The following is a 16,758-nucleotide window of genomic DNA, read 5'->3' as shown; positions in this document are numbered from 1 at the left end:
CCACTCCACCGACTCTATTTTCTTCTTCCTTCTCCTCCTGTCGCCGGTAGCTTACTCTCCATTCTCATATTTCTCATCTTCGGTCTGGATGCTGGTGAAAGCGGTTCATTGTTGCAGTATTGCCTTTGTTTATCGTTCACTGACCTCGTTATTTACACTGCATTGATCGAAATCGCGTGTTGTTATTTATTCATCGGCTACTGACTGTTGGCAGAAGATTGTATGCCCTAATGGAGGCGAGAAGGAGGTGGTGGGGGGAAGGCAACCAAGGAATAGCGACTTAAAAGGTTGGTATTATAAGACACTCTCGCTTCTCACATTAACAATTTCTAAAGGTCAAAGAGGAGGTCAGTCGGGTTCTAATGAGTGTTTTCTTAGGTTCACGGTACAGAGGAAGGGTCAAACTACCACCACGGTCATAAAACTACTACCGGATATGCCCACAACTCCTACGAAAGCCTTGTCAAATACGTGTTCTTGGGCGGCGAAATGTCTTACAATACGACCCTTTAAAGTTTCTCAGAGTGTATGAATGGTGGAAGTGATTGAAACAGTCTTCATCTTCGTGTCGGTGGCTTTCATTTTCTTTTGCTGTAACGTGGGTTTGCTGCAGCGTTGCCAAATTATCGTACTCAGAACAATTCATTTATCATTTTTAGGCTACAAGACTGTCACAACCACGCAAATAATGATAGGAAATTAAAGTCATCGTAAAAACTCTTAAATATTGATGGGTTTTGTTCTTTTTTGCTATAGTTATCGGTCAGAAACTACGAAAATGCAATAGGCTGAGTACGATAATTTGGCAGAGCTGGTTTGCTGTAACCTTTTTTCATTTACTCTATAAAAAGTAAATTCTACCATCAGCCCCCTTACAACGGTTAGCTTCAGCTGGGTCTTCCATATTACCTCTGGCTACTGATATCACCCGCTATATATACCTCCCCTGTCACTTTATACTGCTGCCTCCAGCCATGACATTTATTTTTTTCCCTCTCCCACCTGATGCCTGCACCTTCTTTTACCAGTGGTCACTTCCTCTCACTAACTTCCCTGCAACATCAACCTGCCGTCTTCTTTACTCAAGACCAGCAGTTGCCTTTTTTCCCCTTCTACTTTCTCCCACTGTTACCTGTTCCCTCCTCCCGGTGCCCCCGTTTGCCTGCTCCCACTCACACACTTTCCACCGCACGCCTCTCATTTTTGTTTGCGTGGCTAAAACGTGAAACTCTCAGAACTGCCGGGTCGATTCATCATCTTTCCAACTCATGAGTCGTAACTTACACTAATTGTACCGTCATGCTTGGGCGGAGTCGCTTCAGAGACTTGCACTGACCACAAGCGTGAATATTCAGACTGAAAGGTTTCGTATTCATGTTATGCGAGAAGGAGGCGGGTAATTTGCGCGAACAAACGAGAGAATCAAAAGAGGGAATTCTGAGGTCTTCTTGAACGGATTTTCTGAAGTGGTTATTCTTGGGTGATTAATTTCTGTTAATCATTAACTTACAAAAGGTCTGTCAGCCAAGAAATAGAAGTTATTGAAATGTGTGTGTGTGTGTGTGTGTGTGTGTGTGTGTGTGTGTGTGTGTGTGTGTGTGTGTGTGTGTGTGTGTTCGTACGGCACGTATGAAAGCTTACACCAAGCTGAGTAAAGTAATGTATATTTCAAGGCAGCTTTCCCATGTTTCGCTCTTTCATCGCTAATTGTTTCCGGCGGCAGGTCCGTATAATGCTGTGCCGGGCCTTGTCTTTATTGAAAAAGCCAATTAATTGAAAGTAGCCGTTAAGTTTCCCCGTCACATTGATAGCACCCTACAATTAAAACCGTATCAAGACCTGCACGCACGCACACACGTTATCATCATCCCCACCCCGCCGCTACTGACCCCTGCATCCCCACCTCCCCCCTCGCGGCCACTCCTGGGTACCTGACCACGACCAGCAGCATTTACTCGCGAAAATTATTTGGCAAGCTAAGCACACGGCTGTCACGCACACGGTCATAATTATTGAGTTAGTGCTTTGACTCGATGCTAAGTAATGACACCTTTTTGTAGCAGGCCCCGTGAATAAAGATATAGTGCTGCCTGACCAACAACACCATGAGAGCCATGAACAGAGAGCAGGAAGGGAGGAGGCAGCCCCGTGGAGGGTTTCTTGCAACCCAGCCTCTCCCCGCGCCACTGACCCGTGACCGAGGAAGAAAAACTATTTTCGCGGTGGAAAAAAAATGGTGCTTAATGTCTTGATTTTCCTCCTGGAGTGAGAATGCGAGTCATTTTCCCACTCCGCGTTTGCGATGAGGAATACAGAGAGAGAGAGAGAGAGAGAGAGAGAGAGAGAGAGAGAGAGAGAGAGAGAGAGAGAGAGAGAGAGAGAGAGAGAGAGAGAGAGAGAGAGAGAGAGAGAGAGAGAGAGAGAGAGAGAGAGAGAGAGAGAGAGAGAGAGAGAGAGAGAGAGAGAGAGAGAGAGAGAGAGAGGAGAGAGAGAGAGAGAGAGAGAGAGAGAGAGAGAGAGAGAGAGAGAGAGAGAGAGAGAGAGAGAGAGAGAGAGATTTTTTCTTAGTTTTAATGTTTTATTTTTTATCGCAGTCACTGCTATTTTTTTCTTGGGTTTTTGTTTTATTTTTTTGTCGTAGTTTAAAAGAAGATGGTAGGTTACCACAGGTTTTCGGTAACTCTTACATCGCACGTGTTTTTTTTACTTAGTAAGCAGTAATGTGATGTGTGATCGACGGTAAGTGGATTCTATAATAGTGCTTTCAATGCAATAAAGATTTTGTTGTCGATTTCCAAAATACATTGAAAGACATAAGGAAGTTCATTTTGTCGCTATCAGTTTTCCACATGACAAACATTATTAACGTCATGAGTACGATTGTGAGGGTTCATTCATAGACCCGTGTGTGTGAATGCGAGCGTAGGTGCGTGGGTGAGTGAATGTGCCATACGGAAGAGGTCCTTGGCGTTCCTAGCTGTTGCTTTCTCAGCCCATTCACCTGCTGAGTTTGTATCGACCACCGCGACCACCGCGTTACTGGGATGACTCGGGTGAGGTAACTGGTCAAAGCAGCGACCATTAGGTGGCGGGCTAATGTGTCGGACTGCCGGGAAAGGCTCGGAGGCTAATGCTACACAGATGAACACAGTGACGTCTACATCAGGTAACGATTGCCTGCCTCCATAGCCTATACTTCATATTTTTGTGCCGCCTTGACGTAGGATGGTTATTTATTTTTGAATACGCTGGCAAGTTCATTCGAGTTGATATTTCATGTAAATTTGATGCAAGATAATATTTTAGGAGATTGAGGAGTACAATGAAAATGACGATGATGATGATGGAGTTGTAGTAGTAGTAGGTTAAGTTCCATCCTTGGTGTCGAGTCTGTCTTGTCAGTGAGATATGAAATGCGAGGAACGCTTTCCACGATCCTCCTTCCCATCGGGGTAAATTACGTCCCTGCGATGAGCCGCTTCCATACGTCAGCGCTCTATGGTATTTCCTTTATCTTTACTGAGAGAGAGAGAGAGAGAGAGAGAGAGAGAGAGAGAGAGAGAGAGAGAGAGAGAGAGAGAGAGAGAGAGAGAGAGAGAGAGGCCACATTTTTTTTTCACTCAGCGTCCAGTGCCCCGTCGTCCCTGCCGGTAGTCGTCTTGGGTGTTGTGGGGCGGGAAGTTCACGAGGGAACATGACACGCAGCACGACATCTCGAATTTAATCATAGAGCACAGGTGAGCAAGGGCGGTGTTGATAAGTCTTCGATCCTGCAGGTTGTGGGCCGCCGTTCCCTGCATGGCTGTTGATTATATTTCTTGTAAGAGTGCATCCTTGTGTGTGTGTGTGTGTGTGTGTGTGTGTGTGTGTGTGTGTGTGTGTGTGTGTGTGTGTAGGGGGGGGGGGTATAGCTAGCGAACACGAATCTGAAAGGTTTTACCACTTGACACTAACGAAGTGAATCATTGTCTGGTTCCCGTGGATACAAAAAAAAAAGAAATATTTCGAAAGTTTGCCTGCCTGGCCAGAAGCAGCACTCTCTCCCTTGCAACAGACCTTGTGAGTACGTATTGCAGGTCTTAACGTCACCCTATGACAAGTATAATATCACCATCAGTTGTGATGAGCCGCCTCTTATATTAGCTTTATTTGTTTCTAATCAGATGGAACCCAACACTGATTCATCGGTCAACAATCCCGAATTATCGGCTCAGCCTTTTTAATGTGCTGTGATGGATAGTTGGCATCTGCAGAACATCTTGAGTTGCAGGCGTTGGCTTCTCTGAGGCCGGGGCATGTATCTTGCTCCGGTTTCTTAAACATGTTCCCATGATTCTTCCTCAGTCACTTGCTTTCTGACCCGTTGCGTCTACTCTGTTCAGTTCCATTCCCCTCCTGCCAGCCGGTGCTTGTATTCACAGTGATGCTCGCCTCCACTCTCCTTTAAAAGCCTTCTACCTGCCTGGCGATTTTATTGTTTCTTTGAATTAGAGCCTGGTTTGTGAGACCTTCCCTCGCCCTAGTATGTATAACAATTTCACTCACCTCCATCTCCAGTAGCAAATGCTTATTTTAATTAGGAAGTCAACAACCTCCTTGGATGTGAACTGAGTATAATAGCTTGATGGAATCATCCCCGTAGCGTCTGAGCCGAGCACTGCCATGGATTTTGTCAAACGCAAGTTTTAGAAGAGTGACACCCCGATGTAAACAGAAGGTGGCACATCTGGTCCTTTTGACCTTCCCGGCAGCCACTGGGTGGCAGAGGTCGTGCCAACATTCGACAAGAAACGGTGCGTGGAGGTGGCACCGGTTCTTCTTTGAGCAACTCCTCCCTCCGCCGCGGGAGAGAGCAGGTGAGGGGCGAGATGGGAAAAGTCAGAGGGACTGTTTGTTCTGTAGATGACTTGATTGGCTATTTAGTCCCACATTTCATGCTCTTTACCTTAATACCCACGCAATTATTAGATCTATATACACGTTTGAATACCGCCATGGGTCATTAGGTGCTGCCCGCAGCTGAAGCGATTGCGTCCACCATGGGACGTTTGATTTTGGCTTGTGTCCAGTCACGTTACTGAGGAATTGCCGTGTCGCTTTATAGACGCGAAAGACAGGTAGGTAGGAGCGAGTTGATTAACTGAGTGTGGTGTGGCGGTGTGTGGCAGCCCAAGAGCCAGGGGCGGCAGGGCAGGCAGCGCTTCACTCTCGCACTGTAACAAGTACCCGCAGCACCACCGCTACCACACGCCACCGCATACTATCACATACCACGCACCGGCTGCCACCACATACCTCCCCAGCATCCACCACCGCATACCAGCACACTAATCGACACGTGGATCATCACCTGTCACTATACACCGCCATAACACATCACTATTGACAACCACACGATCCATATCTCCTTATAGCGTGTACACACACACACACACACACACACCAGTGCTCATCACAAGATTTTGGGTGCACGGAGACAATGACTGTGGATGATTGTGAGTGATTAGTGTTTTTGCCAGAGATGGAACGCAATATAGGCGTGATGCAAAGCCGTAAGATACGAATGAAATCTTTTGTACTGCTAAAGTGGTGTGTGACTGTCCGCGCCGCGAGGAATGCGTTGCGAGTGCTGCCGAGCCGTGTCCGGGACCAGCTCCACCGCCAGCCCTGCCCTGCTTTCCCCCTTTCTGAGGAAGTGACGTTGGGAACAATAGAGGGTGCCTGCTTGTGGGCCGCTGAGGTGAGAGTTAATAGGATCCCACAGCTAATGTGACTCTTGACGGGCCCGACACAACACAGGCCTGACCCGCCGAGCTCCTCTCCCGCCCTTCTTGAGCCCTGCTTCCAGGCTTTCCCATCACGACAGCAGGATGTTCTCGGCTCTGGCTTTTCTAGGGAGCTATAAAGGAGCTGATGTGGTGCTTTGACATAGAAGGTTACTCATGAAGCAAGTAGTGAATGGGAAACCGGCACCTTATGACAAGTATTACTTTGTGAGTTTTAAGTGAGCTAAGTAACAAGTGAGAGAAAATTCTTTATGAAACAAGTAGTGAATTCGAAACATTAAAGTTTTTTTGGAAGTTATTATGCGAGTCAACTAGCGAATGCAGACTTATGGGTCAAAATCTCACTGAAAGGTGTTGGTGAGTTGAGAAGTTAATGTGAAGCTTCGATACCTTAGAGTTTTAGGTCCAACAGGAAGCTGCAGACAGTACCACTTAATGGAACAAGCTACCATATGAGTATGACTGTTCCGAACTGTTCACTCTCTGGAGTTCTGATGCTGGTTTGATACCATAATCGACTCGAGAGGACCATAAAACTTATCTGGATTATTTTTCGTGTGTGTGTGTGTGTGTGTGTGTGTGGTGAAAGGCCATGTTGTGTTGCCGTATTCACCGCAAAGGCAAATTTCGTTACCGGAAGACCATCCGCCTCTGCAGCGTTACACAATTACTGCGAATCGTTATTTTAAATACTTTTTAAGCCCTCGTGTGGTCGTGTTCTGAGTTATTCCTGACGATAATCAGGAAGACAAGACTTAGTGAAAGCGATACAGAAATTTGTAATTTGGTGCAGTTTGAACCTTGAAGTTATGGAACTACCCTGAACCCTGGGAGGAGTGTCATAAATTCATAAATGCAATATCTAGGAAACCTTCAGATAATGAGTTTAGTGAGAAAAGTCACGATCTTCGGTGCGTAGTTGTTGTGGCTGTTGCATAGCTTCCGGCAAAACAGGAAGCTGCGCTCATCCTCCCCCTTTGGCTGACACATGAAGCCGTGCCGTGTTGGAGGCTCCCGCCAGTGTCAGCTCGGAGACCTTTGGCTACGGGTCGGGCTGTCTTTGGTGCCTCGGTGTGAAGAATACTTAAAAGTTTCCCTGCCCTTAATTTAATATCTCGGCAAAGATTAAAAACGAGTCAAGCCAAGTTCTTGAAGTGAAAATTTCGCTGAAGTATAAAGAAGTGGAGAGACAACCATTGCGAGTGTGAGAATCAAGAACAGTTACTAATACTCCTTCCCTGACTTAGAATGGGTCATAGTTTCGGAAATCTGAGAGGGTCATGGTGTAATAGAAAATGGAAAAGCCCCAGCTACGATTTTTATTTTTTCCGTGATGGCACAGGGATGGGGCGTGTCATTATGGCCGAAATCTTGTGAATTTTGAGGAGTCAATGGTTAGCAAACAGAAGAGCGAAAACTGTAATCTAGTTGAACAGAAAATTCCTTCGTGTCACTAGTGTGCGTACGACAGAAGACGCTTGGACAGTGAACTAAATCGTACAAGGCATTACTAGTTTGTTTGTTTTTTTACGTTTTCGCCTGTAGCACTGTTAGGCTTTCTTCAGGGGCCTGGTGGTTGGCCCAAGCCCGTCATGGCGCAAGCAATTTTTATAGTGGCGCCATTAATGCTGGGCTCATGCTGCCCCCCGGAACTCATTCTTGATTCACTTGGACGGTTTCTTCTAGAGTCCGGGTTGATGGGTGGTCTTCATGACAGCATGTGGGTAGTCTTAGGCCACTCGACGGTGACTGAAAAATCCCAGGTGGTAGCGGGCGGATTCGAACCGAGGTTGTCCATAGCGCGGTGAATGCGGGAGGTGGGACTATGAAATGCCTGTGTACTAGACATTATGCTGGATGCTCGGTCAGGTACTTACGTTGCTCTTTACGGAAATGCCAAGTGTCTGATGAGAACAGTTAACAGATCAAAGCGGCATGAAAGTTGACGAGGTTCTTCACAAGAATTCAGACAGGCCCTTCAGAGACGTTTGTTCAGTGACATCAGGCAGGGGCATTGTGACCACCGTAGCGTGCGTGTTCGCCATCAGGTAAGCTGTGGCAGGCAGGGCGAGGAGGGGGGTGGGGGGGTGCGTTTCCCTGGGCCACACCTGGTAGAGGGAGTTGCTACCTGGCTTCCATCCCATCCTCCCTCCTGTGTTGTGCCTCTTCCGTCCCCGGGGCCTTCCTGTCAGCCTCTTTCTTGTCAGATGAGTTACCTGGAAAGCGTTGTGGTGGAGTGACTTGCCTGTCCTTATTAGCAAAGTCTCTGCTGTTCTAGTATCTATTAAAATTAGTTTGCATCAACATTGTATCAGCTTAGAGGTGTATAAAAATGTAGCAGCAGAAATTCCACGAAAGATGAGAAAAAAAATGCAAGGGCAGTATTTTTTTAACATTGAAGATGAAATAAGAAACTCAGAAACTGCAAAAAAGTTTTTGCCGCTTTTTCTTCGGTGGCAGAGATGGAGAGAGTCGTATGAATTGGGATTAAGAGATTAGTATATGTGAAGAACGACAAATCAGGCATTATTTCTTTTCATTTCATTATAATAACGAGACCAGGACTGATCTCCACAATTTTCCTTTCGTTTCTGCAACACTGGGTGACCATCATATTTTCTGATTTTCAACTCTCATTTCGATTACCTTTTTATTTCTGTTTTTATCACAAAGGTTGGCTTGCTAATTGTGTCGAAATTGATCACATTGCAAATTTGACTTTATACTGGACTCTAGTGAAGTCAAGCCTTCCGGGAACAGCGACAACGGAGTGGCCAGAGGTGCAAGAATGAAGTTCCTTTGATGTCAAAAGTCTGATTCTCGCTGGCCGTGACAGACAGCTGACGGGTTATGACTTTTCGGCCGCCAACACATGCAGCACAACATGAACTTTTTCGCAAGATGACATGAGAACTAGTGTGTAAGGTCGTAAATATTGAGAATCTGAGAGGAGCGAGAGGATGTACCGTTGGGCGGGTCTGTAGGGGGCGGCGACGGTGGTGGGGAGGGCGTGAGAACCTTAAGGGATCGCTAGCAGTAATCGTCAACGACAGTCACGCCGCACCATGGGTCCCTCGGAAGGACTGTCATCCCTTCCCAGCCCACCCAAGGACGACCCCTGCCCGTCGCAACCTTTCCACGCCCAGTCAGACTCGGGCAGCGACAGGAACCCTCCAGTCCTGGAACTGGTGAACGCGACTGTTCGCTCCTCCATCACCTTTCCAGGCCTCCCATCCTTAGCCTGGGAGCTTCAGCCGACCCAGCAAGTCACGCCGCCTCCCATCCTTCTCTACCCTGAAGGTAAACAGCATTCACTGTTTCACCTCGTGGCCAATAGTCACTAGCCCAGTAACAATTTATGAATAGATTATTCATTCACTAAATTCATGCAGTCGTATGAAAAAAGAAATGTTCGGGTAGTAATTGGTTTATTTATATATACACCAATTCTTAGAATGATTGTTGATGATACATAATAGCGAGATCACAACAGTTTTAGGAATAGGAAGAGCGCTGCATATACACCTCTAGACATCCTAAAAACTCGAATAAGAAACTTTCTATTCTAACCAGCGGCTGAAGCTTAGGAAGAATGCGGCACCGACGCCATTGTTATTTTCCTGTTCCCAGACGGGTGAGAGAGAGAGCGCGGGTCGTGAACCAGGTGAAACTTCATTACGGACTGAACTGTTTCTTGCTGAGTGAGCCTCATCTCCATGCTCCTGTGTCCATTGATATATTCCCTTTCTTAATCGCTCGTTGCTGTATGCAAATGAGTGTGTATATATATATATATATATATATATATATATATATATATATATATATATATATATATATATATATATATATATATATATAATTTTTTTTTTTTTCACTTTGTCATGGAACTCTTCAAGAGGCACGCAGTCTCGGCAGCGGGGTTCAGTCCTCCCAAGAAATCATTCATACATGCCACGCCGTCTGGCACCCTCCGGACCGGTGCTCTCGCCCATGCCTGTCAGTATGCATGCCTGTCCTGTCCCGCCTTAAGAATATTATAACAGTGGAATGAACCCACGAATGCTGTGAATGCAAAAGATTTTCTAAATTTGCTAGGCAACATCAGCACGACTTCGGTGCTTCAAGCAGAAAGCTGTCGCCATGAGCTGTCTTCATTGTATTTTATTAGAGCAAAGAAAATGTGATGATTGCATTATTATTTTGAGGCTTTAATAAAAATCAGCAGCAGTCCACGCAGCCATCACTCGTCCCGGGGAGCGGCGTGCTGGGCCGCGGCCTCCCGTGCAACAATGTCTTCCCGCTGCTCCCTCAACAATATTCAATGTGTAGGATTTTTTTTTAATCAGAAGATTGCATCTGGGAGAACGGTAGTCACAATCAATCTCTCTCTCTCTCTCTCTCTCTCTCTCTCTCTCTCTAGAGAGAGAGAGAGAGAGAGAGAGAGAGAGAGAGAGAGAGAATGTAAGTTAAGTTTCTTAATCTTCATATTAATTCCTCTCTGAAGATTTTTTTTTATTCGTCAGAGATCCCAGACAGGAATTTGTTGTGCTGGCGATGTTCCGTTAGCCGGGCTGGCACTGGGCTCTGATATAAATCAAAGGAGGCACAGGAGAATAAACGAAGGGTGGAGGCTCCAGTCAGGATCCATTTGTGGCTCAGTATCAACTAACCGCACCTGTCCATTATTGCCAAGATTTATTCCCATCTTCATTCACAAGAGGCATCACTACTTACAGTATATCATTTCGAAAGTCCATGTTAATTTATATTGAGATACGTGTATACATGTAGCATATAAAACCTGTCTTGGCCTCAGTGATGCCCTTCTCTCGATACAACCAATAAAAGTTTTTTTGGTTGAATTTAGAAAAAAAAAACATGAATTAATCACCGTTTGCGAGCTGTGTCTTAGCATGCAGTTCTCCGATGTGCCAGCAGGTGATTCTCTCCAGGCGCTCTGCATTATGCTGCGCGGGGAGCACTGCTGACATGGAACAAATGGAGACGCTCAGGCCGACCAACCCGCGCTCGCCCAGGCAGCACAGGTGGGGCAGGCTGCTGGCCGCGCCGCGCCGCCGACGCCCGTAGTGCCAGATGCCTCGCCCATTTGTTTTAACTATCTGGAAATGGTGTGGCCATTTGAGTAGTTAGTCATCTACTATTATTGCTGTTATTATTATTATTATTATTATTATTAGTAGTAGTAGTAGTAGTAGTAGTAGTAGTAGTAGTAATAGTAATTGAGTAGAAGTGGTAGTTAGTAATAGTCGCAGGTGGTAGTAATGGTAGTTATAGTAGTAGTAGTAGTAGTAGTAGTAGTAGTAGTAGTAGTAGTAGTTGTACGTAGCAGCAGCAGCAAAGACCTTATAAATTTAAAGATTTGTAAGATCTTTGATTGTAGTAGTAGTAGTAGTAGTAGTAGTAGTAGTAGTAGTAGTAGTAGTAGTAGTAGTAGTAGTAGTAGTGTTGAACATAAGAACAACTTATGTTATCACCACCACCACCACCACTCCTCCTCCTCCTACTAATACTAATACTACGACGACGACTATGATAAATTATAATCATTCTACTCATTATATAGTAATTCTACTGCTGCTGTTGCTTCTGGCCATCAGTCATTGCAAAAGTGGTTTTAAGCTAGATTCGACAACAAGACCTATTATAGCATGCAGTTTCAACTTAAGCAAGGTGAAAGATTAAGTAATGCGGGCCCGGCACGGAAACAGCCGGGTGGAGCACCAATATTCTGATAAACGACCACTCGAAAGGAGAGGAATGTCCACCTCATTCAAGAAACCAGACAAACAGTCTTCGGCCCCTGCTGAGAGACTAACCCTGGTTGTGGAGGCATGTGGGGAAGGGAAACCTGTAACTTGTGTGCCCTCCTCACAGGGTAGGAAGGGGAGGGGAGGATGGATGAGGGCTGGAGAGATTTGAGAGTAAAAAATAACTGCATTGTGTCGATGGAAACGTGTTTGCCCCCAACTCTCATCCACTTTTGGTCGAGTTGCTCGTCCGTTTGATTTGTACATCTATCAATTATCCGTCATTATCGAAGTGCATTGATTCTCTCTCTCTCTCTCTCTTTACACACACACACACACACATACACACACACGTGGAAATGTCTTGAGCTAGCCCCCTATTCATTCTTTTATATATACTTTACCTTCTTCCACTTCTCACTCTCAAAATCAAGATTCATGGTCTGTTTTTAACATCAAGATTCATGGTCTGTTACCACGTCCATGTATTTCTCGCCTGCTTTCCTCCCACGCCTTCTCACGCTTGTCGCTCCCCGCAGATGGTAGCTGCGTGAAGAGCGGCATGACCGGTGGAGTTCAAGAAGTGGAGGACCTCATCCACTTGGCTGGTCCACTCACAGAGGATGCCGTCCTAAAGACCCTCCATGCCAGGTTTTGCTCATCTCACTACTTTGTAAGTAATTTCCACATTTTTCTTTTATTTTTGTTCTTTCATTAAAACTCAATTCTGGTAAAATTTTTAAAGTAAAACACCCTGCTATGTTTACTTTCTAAAATTGTTAACTAACCATGTACACTGCGGTTTCAAGATTGGTGGGGGGGAGTGGCGGCCCTTCCACCGTAATTAATGCAGTAAAGTCTGTCACCTTGATGTCCCAAACAGAAACAATGCTGCCTCAGAGCTTCTAGTGTCAACTGAATTATTGGGTGGGCGTATCTAGCCTACACCTAAGACCCTGTGATTCTGAAGGGTCCTCCTTTTAATATTAATAGCTTATGGTCAATTGCAGAGGACAATGCACTTTGTAAAACCCTGCAGTTCTAAAAATATTCCTCCAATGAATACTTATGAGACTGTGGTTCATCTCCTTAGCTATCTCTTCAGCATTGCAGCTCTCATAGTTGATGATACCAAAAACCTGCCTTTTCTCAACCTGTAGGATCTTGCATAGTTCAGAATGAGATAACTATTGGTGTTTCTGTTACCAAAACCATGGAGTTCAGAGCATAACTCAGGGCCAGTAGTACCACTGAAGTCACCTGAAACAATGAGTGCATGCCAAGGGGGGCACTTGTCTAATATGGAGTTGAGTTACCTCATTCCCAGGCCAAGTAGGTGTTAAAAAGTAGTGGAGCAGGATGCAGCCCTGCCTCACTCTGTATTCACAGGATAGAAGCTGGATACCCCTCCCCCTTCCCCCACAACAGCTTTCAGTCCTTGTAGGAATCACGTGGAGTTACAGATCCCAGAGTGCTTCATGATGCACTTCAGTGCATCATGAAGCATCAAGAAGCATCATGAAGATCAATATTGGCTGCAAGCATCCTGTGTTGAAAGTCACATTGGCACTCCACTAGTACACAAAGTGCCAGGATACAATCAGATGTCAACTTGCTACCACATGTGAACCCAGACTGCTCAGGTCTCAGAATCAGCTGCTACTTCAGAGCTCAATAAGCCTTATTACTCTCTTCCTACACGACTAAGTCTTATATTGGTCCTGATTCTCTGTAAACCTGGTATCACAATTTCTCTTGATATTCTTCAGTCTTCTAAAAGGTAAATCACTACTTGACATTGAGCACTCTACAACACACTCTTTTGCAGGAAAATTTCATGTGTGAAAGTAGTCCATTGTTCTATAGGGATACTTAGGGATGCTGAATACATCAAACCTATTTGAAATTGTTACTGCATACTCATGAAACAGTGTGGTTACATGATATTTCTCTTGGCACAAAATGAAGATTAATAGGAACAAAAAGCCCATGATCAGTTGCAAAGAAATGTGCACTTTAGAAAATTTTGCAGTTTGAAGGATCTTCTTTTGGTCTCCGATGCCAAGAATTTGCATTCCTGCTCGTATTATACAGTCATCAACTTGAGCAACCTCAATAACAATTGCCTGGAATTACCTGGAGATAGGTATAGCTTATACTCACAAGTGATCTCAACACTACCACGTCTGCTCATCTCAGAGTTCCACCACATCCTACTTCAGCCTTAGGAGCTTATTAGATAAGTGAGGCAGTTGCTGATCCTCTGAGACATTCAATATATTGCAAGTGTTCACACACAAAATCATTTGAAGATGTACCCCAGGCCGTGCTCCAGGTCTTCCTTAGCATGATGGGACTTTCCTGTTAAATAATTTGTCATTTCTTTAATTTAGAGAAATGTAATTCCATCTTAAGTTATTTTGATGCAAACAATACACATTTATAATGAAGTAAAATTTATTGTTGATTTCAGTAAAATATTAAATTTTCCTACATTTTTCTTTCACAGACTAATGTGGGTCCAATTCTGCTGTCAGTAAACCCTTACCATGAAGTGGGGAATGCCCTCACTCTCACTTCCACTAGGGCTGCTGTCCAGAGTCCACACCTTTTACGGGTCGTCCATGAGGCAGTACGCCAGCAAAGCGAGACAGGCTACCCCCAAGCCATCATTCTCTCAGGTAATCAGACTATGTATTCCCAATTTTGTTATCTCTGTCAATATTGTTTTTACCAGCAGTATTTGCTTGCCTGTTCATCAGATCTATTACAAGATGGATTTAAAGTTGTGAATAGTTGTATGCTGTAAGCCATGGGTTAAGTACGTATTAGTATTTGATTGATTATGATACTAAAAAAAAAAAAAAAAAAAAAAAAAAAAATACTTGTTACTTGGGCCCAGAAACAGGTTTCCTCCATTTCACTGAGATTATCCACAGCTTTTTGAGGAATCCTTCCAAGACTTAGGACAGGCAGGAGTAGATCCAAGAATCTTTTTCAGAAGTATCAAATTTAAGTAAAACTTCTTTATACATCTATTTTAAATGTTTTGCCTCATAACCACTTTAAAAGTAATGCAGCCTTGATGGGGGTAAGTGCTCTGTTGAAAGGTTTGTGGTTCAATATTTCTCAAAGATGGCATTATTCATTAATTTAACTGCACTGATTAAGTTATAAAAAGTCTAATAGCACATTATAGTTCACTAGTAGATATCCAAGTATTTACTTATGAGCTATATGCTGTTCACCATGACTGCATGGTGCAGTGTTAGAAAGACCAATTTAGTTGAAGTATTTATATTGAAAACCTATGTAAGAACATGCAGTAATGGGTATAAGTCGGAAAAGTATTTGCAAGTTAAGGAAGGAAAAAGGCAAGAACTGGTTCATAAACAGGGTGATGGATGAGTGGAGCAAACTGAGTATGTATGTAGTTGAAGCAAACAGTTGAAAGCTCTAAATGGCGAATTAATGGATAGGAAGGGAATTTGGTTAATGACCCATTTTCAGGAGCTGCCATGTAAAGGCCATCTGGCCTCATGTAGTTAATGCCATGCTGTCATGAAGACATCTCACTCATGATAAAAAACAAATAAGAACCCATTGATGAATGATAAAGAGGGCTTAGTTAATTTTTATTAAAATTGAAAACAAAGAAAATTGTGTACATTTTCAAAATATCCTTGTTATTTTGTTTCCTTTGCATTTTATTAATGCCAGACATCTTAACAAAACACTGAAATGGTAGCTTTTACAGTATACTTTTATGTTGCTAAATACAATTAGTAGCTTGCTGCAGTTTTCTTTTCAACAAAAGCTATACACTCATGTTGATACACTGGTTGGGTAAATGGAAGCAGACATTCCCAGTGGGTGCTTCTGGCTCACTTCTCTTATAGAGTAACTGTCACCTAAAAACTTCACCTGTTATATAGCAAACAATTCTCTTTACAGGTGCATCAGGGTCAGGCAAGACCTACACGTCGATGTTGTTGCTGCGGCAGCTGTTCGATGTGGCAGGCGGTGGGCCAGAGACAGATGCCTTCAAGCATTTGGCAGCTGCTTTCACTGTGCTCCGCTCCCTAGGCTCAGCAAAGACCACATCCAACTCAGAATCTAGTCGTATTGTAAGTACTGTCCTCAGAGGAGAGGAGTATCAATGTTTATAAATGAGTTCCATGTAGCAGAACCAAAGCCACTTCTGAATCTGCAATTTGCAAAATTTTCAATGTGAAATTATTTTCTTGAGATATGGAGACTATTAATATATACCTTCATATGAGGAGCTCATTTCAGAAAGTTGAGAAGTGGTACTGTGTGGCCAGAATAGAGTTAGGCATACCACAGTAGTCCCTAATCATCCTCAAATCTATTTTTTCACCATCATACAGTACTTTGAAATAAGTCTTTCTTCCATCTTGTCAAGTTTGGGTTGTTCTGGTTTAAACTCAGTGCCATTGGTACTCTGTGTCTCATTCTTTACGACTTTCTTCCCAGAAAACTGAATATGTAACTGGTTTGTTACTCTTAATTTCTTCTGCACTGAGTGCAATTGATATACCACTCTGGCTAAAGCATCAGTCTGAACTTAGGGTTGAGTGCAGTGGAGAACAGGTACCCCGTGTCACCAAACAGGGAAATGTCCCTTATCAATACTGAAATGATTATGAACACATTATTATCACTGGCGGCAGATGGCATCTTACAGCTCATCAAATCCTGGGTTAAGAGGTGATTTTCAAGCTAAAATGCAGGTGCAAGATCTTGATTCTTCTGCCACATTTTTCTACATTATAAACCTTTTCAATTCCCATTGATTTGCTATCCTCTGTCTTGCTTCCCTTATCTGTGAGGTAAATTATCCTTATCTGTAAGAGAATTATCACTAAGGTATGTAACTCAGTTTTCCCTCAAACTGAAAAGGCAGTGTGTTTCTAAGCAGCATGACAGACAAGTTGACATTAATATTTATTTCCTCAGGGTCATTTCATTGAAGTGCAGGTGACAGATGGAGCGCTTTACAGAACGAAGATCCACTGTTACTTTCTGGACCAGACACGAGTGGTGCGTCCACTTCCAGATGAGAAAAACTACCATATATTCTACCAGATGCTGGCAGGACTTACACAGGAGGAACGAGGTAGAATAGTCTAACTTTACTCAACCTACTGCCAAGCTTTTCTGTATATCTAGAATTTTAA

The 16,758-nt window shown here is 43.9% G+C and overlaps 1 protein-coding gene and 1 long non-coding RNA gene across 9 annotated transcripts in view; one reads left to right on the top strand and one right to left on the bottom strand.

Moving 5' to 3' along the window:
* The window catches only part of LOC126998996 (unconventional myosin-IXb-like), a 97,939-nt gene that overhangs the window by 64,403 nt on the left and 16,778 nt on the right, over positions 1-16,758 (top strand). For 4 of the 7 annotated variants that reach the window (XM_050861305.1, XM_050861308.1, XM_050861307.1 and 1 more), the window contains 4 exons: positions 12,097-12,230; positions 14,067-14,238; positions 15,512-15,684; positions 16,538-16,697. In XM_050861305.1, coding sequence (XP_050717262.1) covers positions 12,097-12,230; positions 14,067-14,238; positions 15,512-15,684; positions 16,538-16,697 — 639 coding nt within the window. Of the gene's footprint in view, positions 1-5,112; positions 5,741-8,459; positions 9,087-12,096; positions 12,231-14,066; positions 14,239-15,511; positions 15,685-16,537; positions 16,698-16,758 lie in introns of those variants that run through there. The other 3 variants (XM_050861310.1, XM_050861309.1, XM_050861311.1) reach the window with 3 other exon arrangements.
* The window catches only part of LOC126998998 (uncharacterized), a 34,080-nt gene continuing 23,068 nt past the window's right edge, over positions 5,747-16,758 (bottom strand). Inside the window, exons 3-4 of one of the 2 annotated variants that reach the window (XR_007753093.1) lie at positions 10,681-10,909; positions 5,747-8,002 (exon numbers count right to left, since the gene is read on the bottom strand). This is a non-coding gene — a long non-coding RNA (uncharacterized LOC126998998). Of the gene's footprint in view, positions 8,003-10,213; positions 10,910-16,758 lie in introns of those variants that run through there. The other variant, XR_007753092.1, reaches the window with a different exon arrangement.

The sequence above is a fragment of the Eriocheir sinensis genome, chromosome 15 (assembly GCF_024679095.1).
Source record: "Eriocheir sinensis breed Jianghai 21 chromosome 15, ASM2467909v1, whole genome shotgun sequence".
Lineage (NCBI taxonomy): Eukaryota > Metazoa > Arthropoda > Malacostraca > Decapoda > Varunidae > Eriocheir > Eriocheir sinensis.
This window is presented reverse-complemented; position numbering and strand designations above follow the sequence as displayed.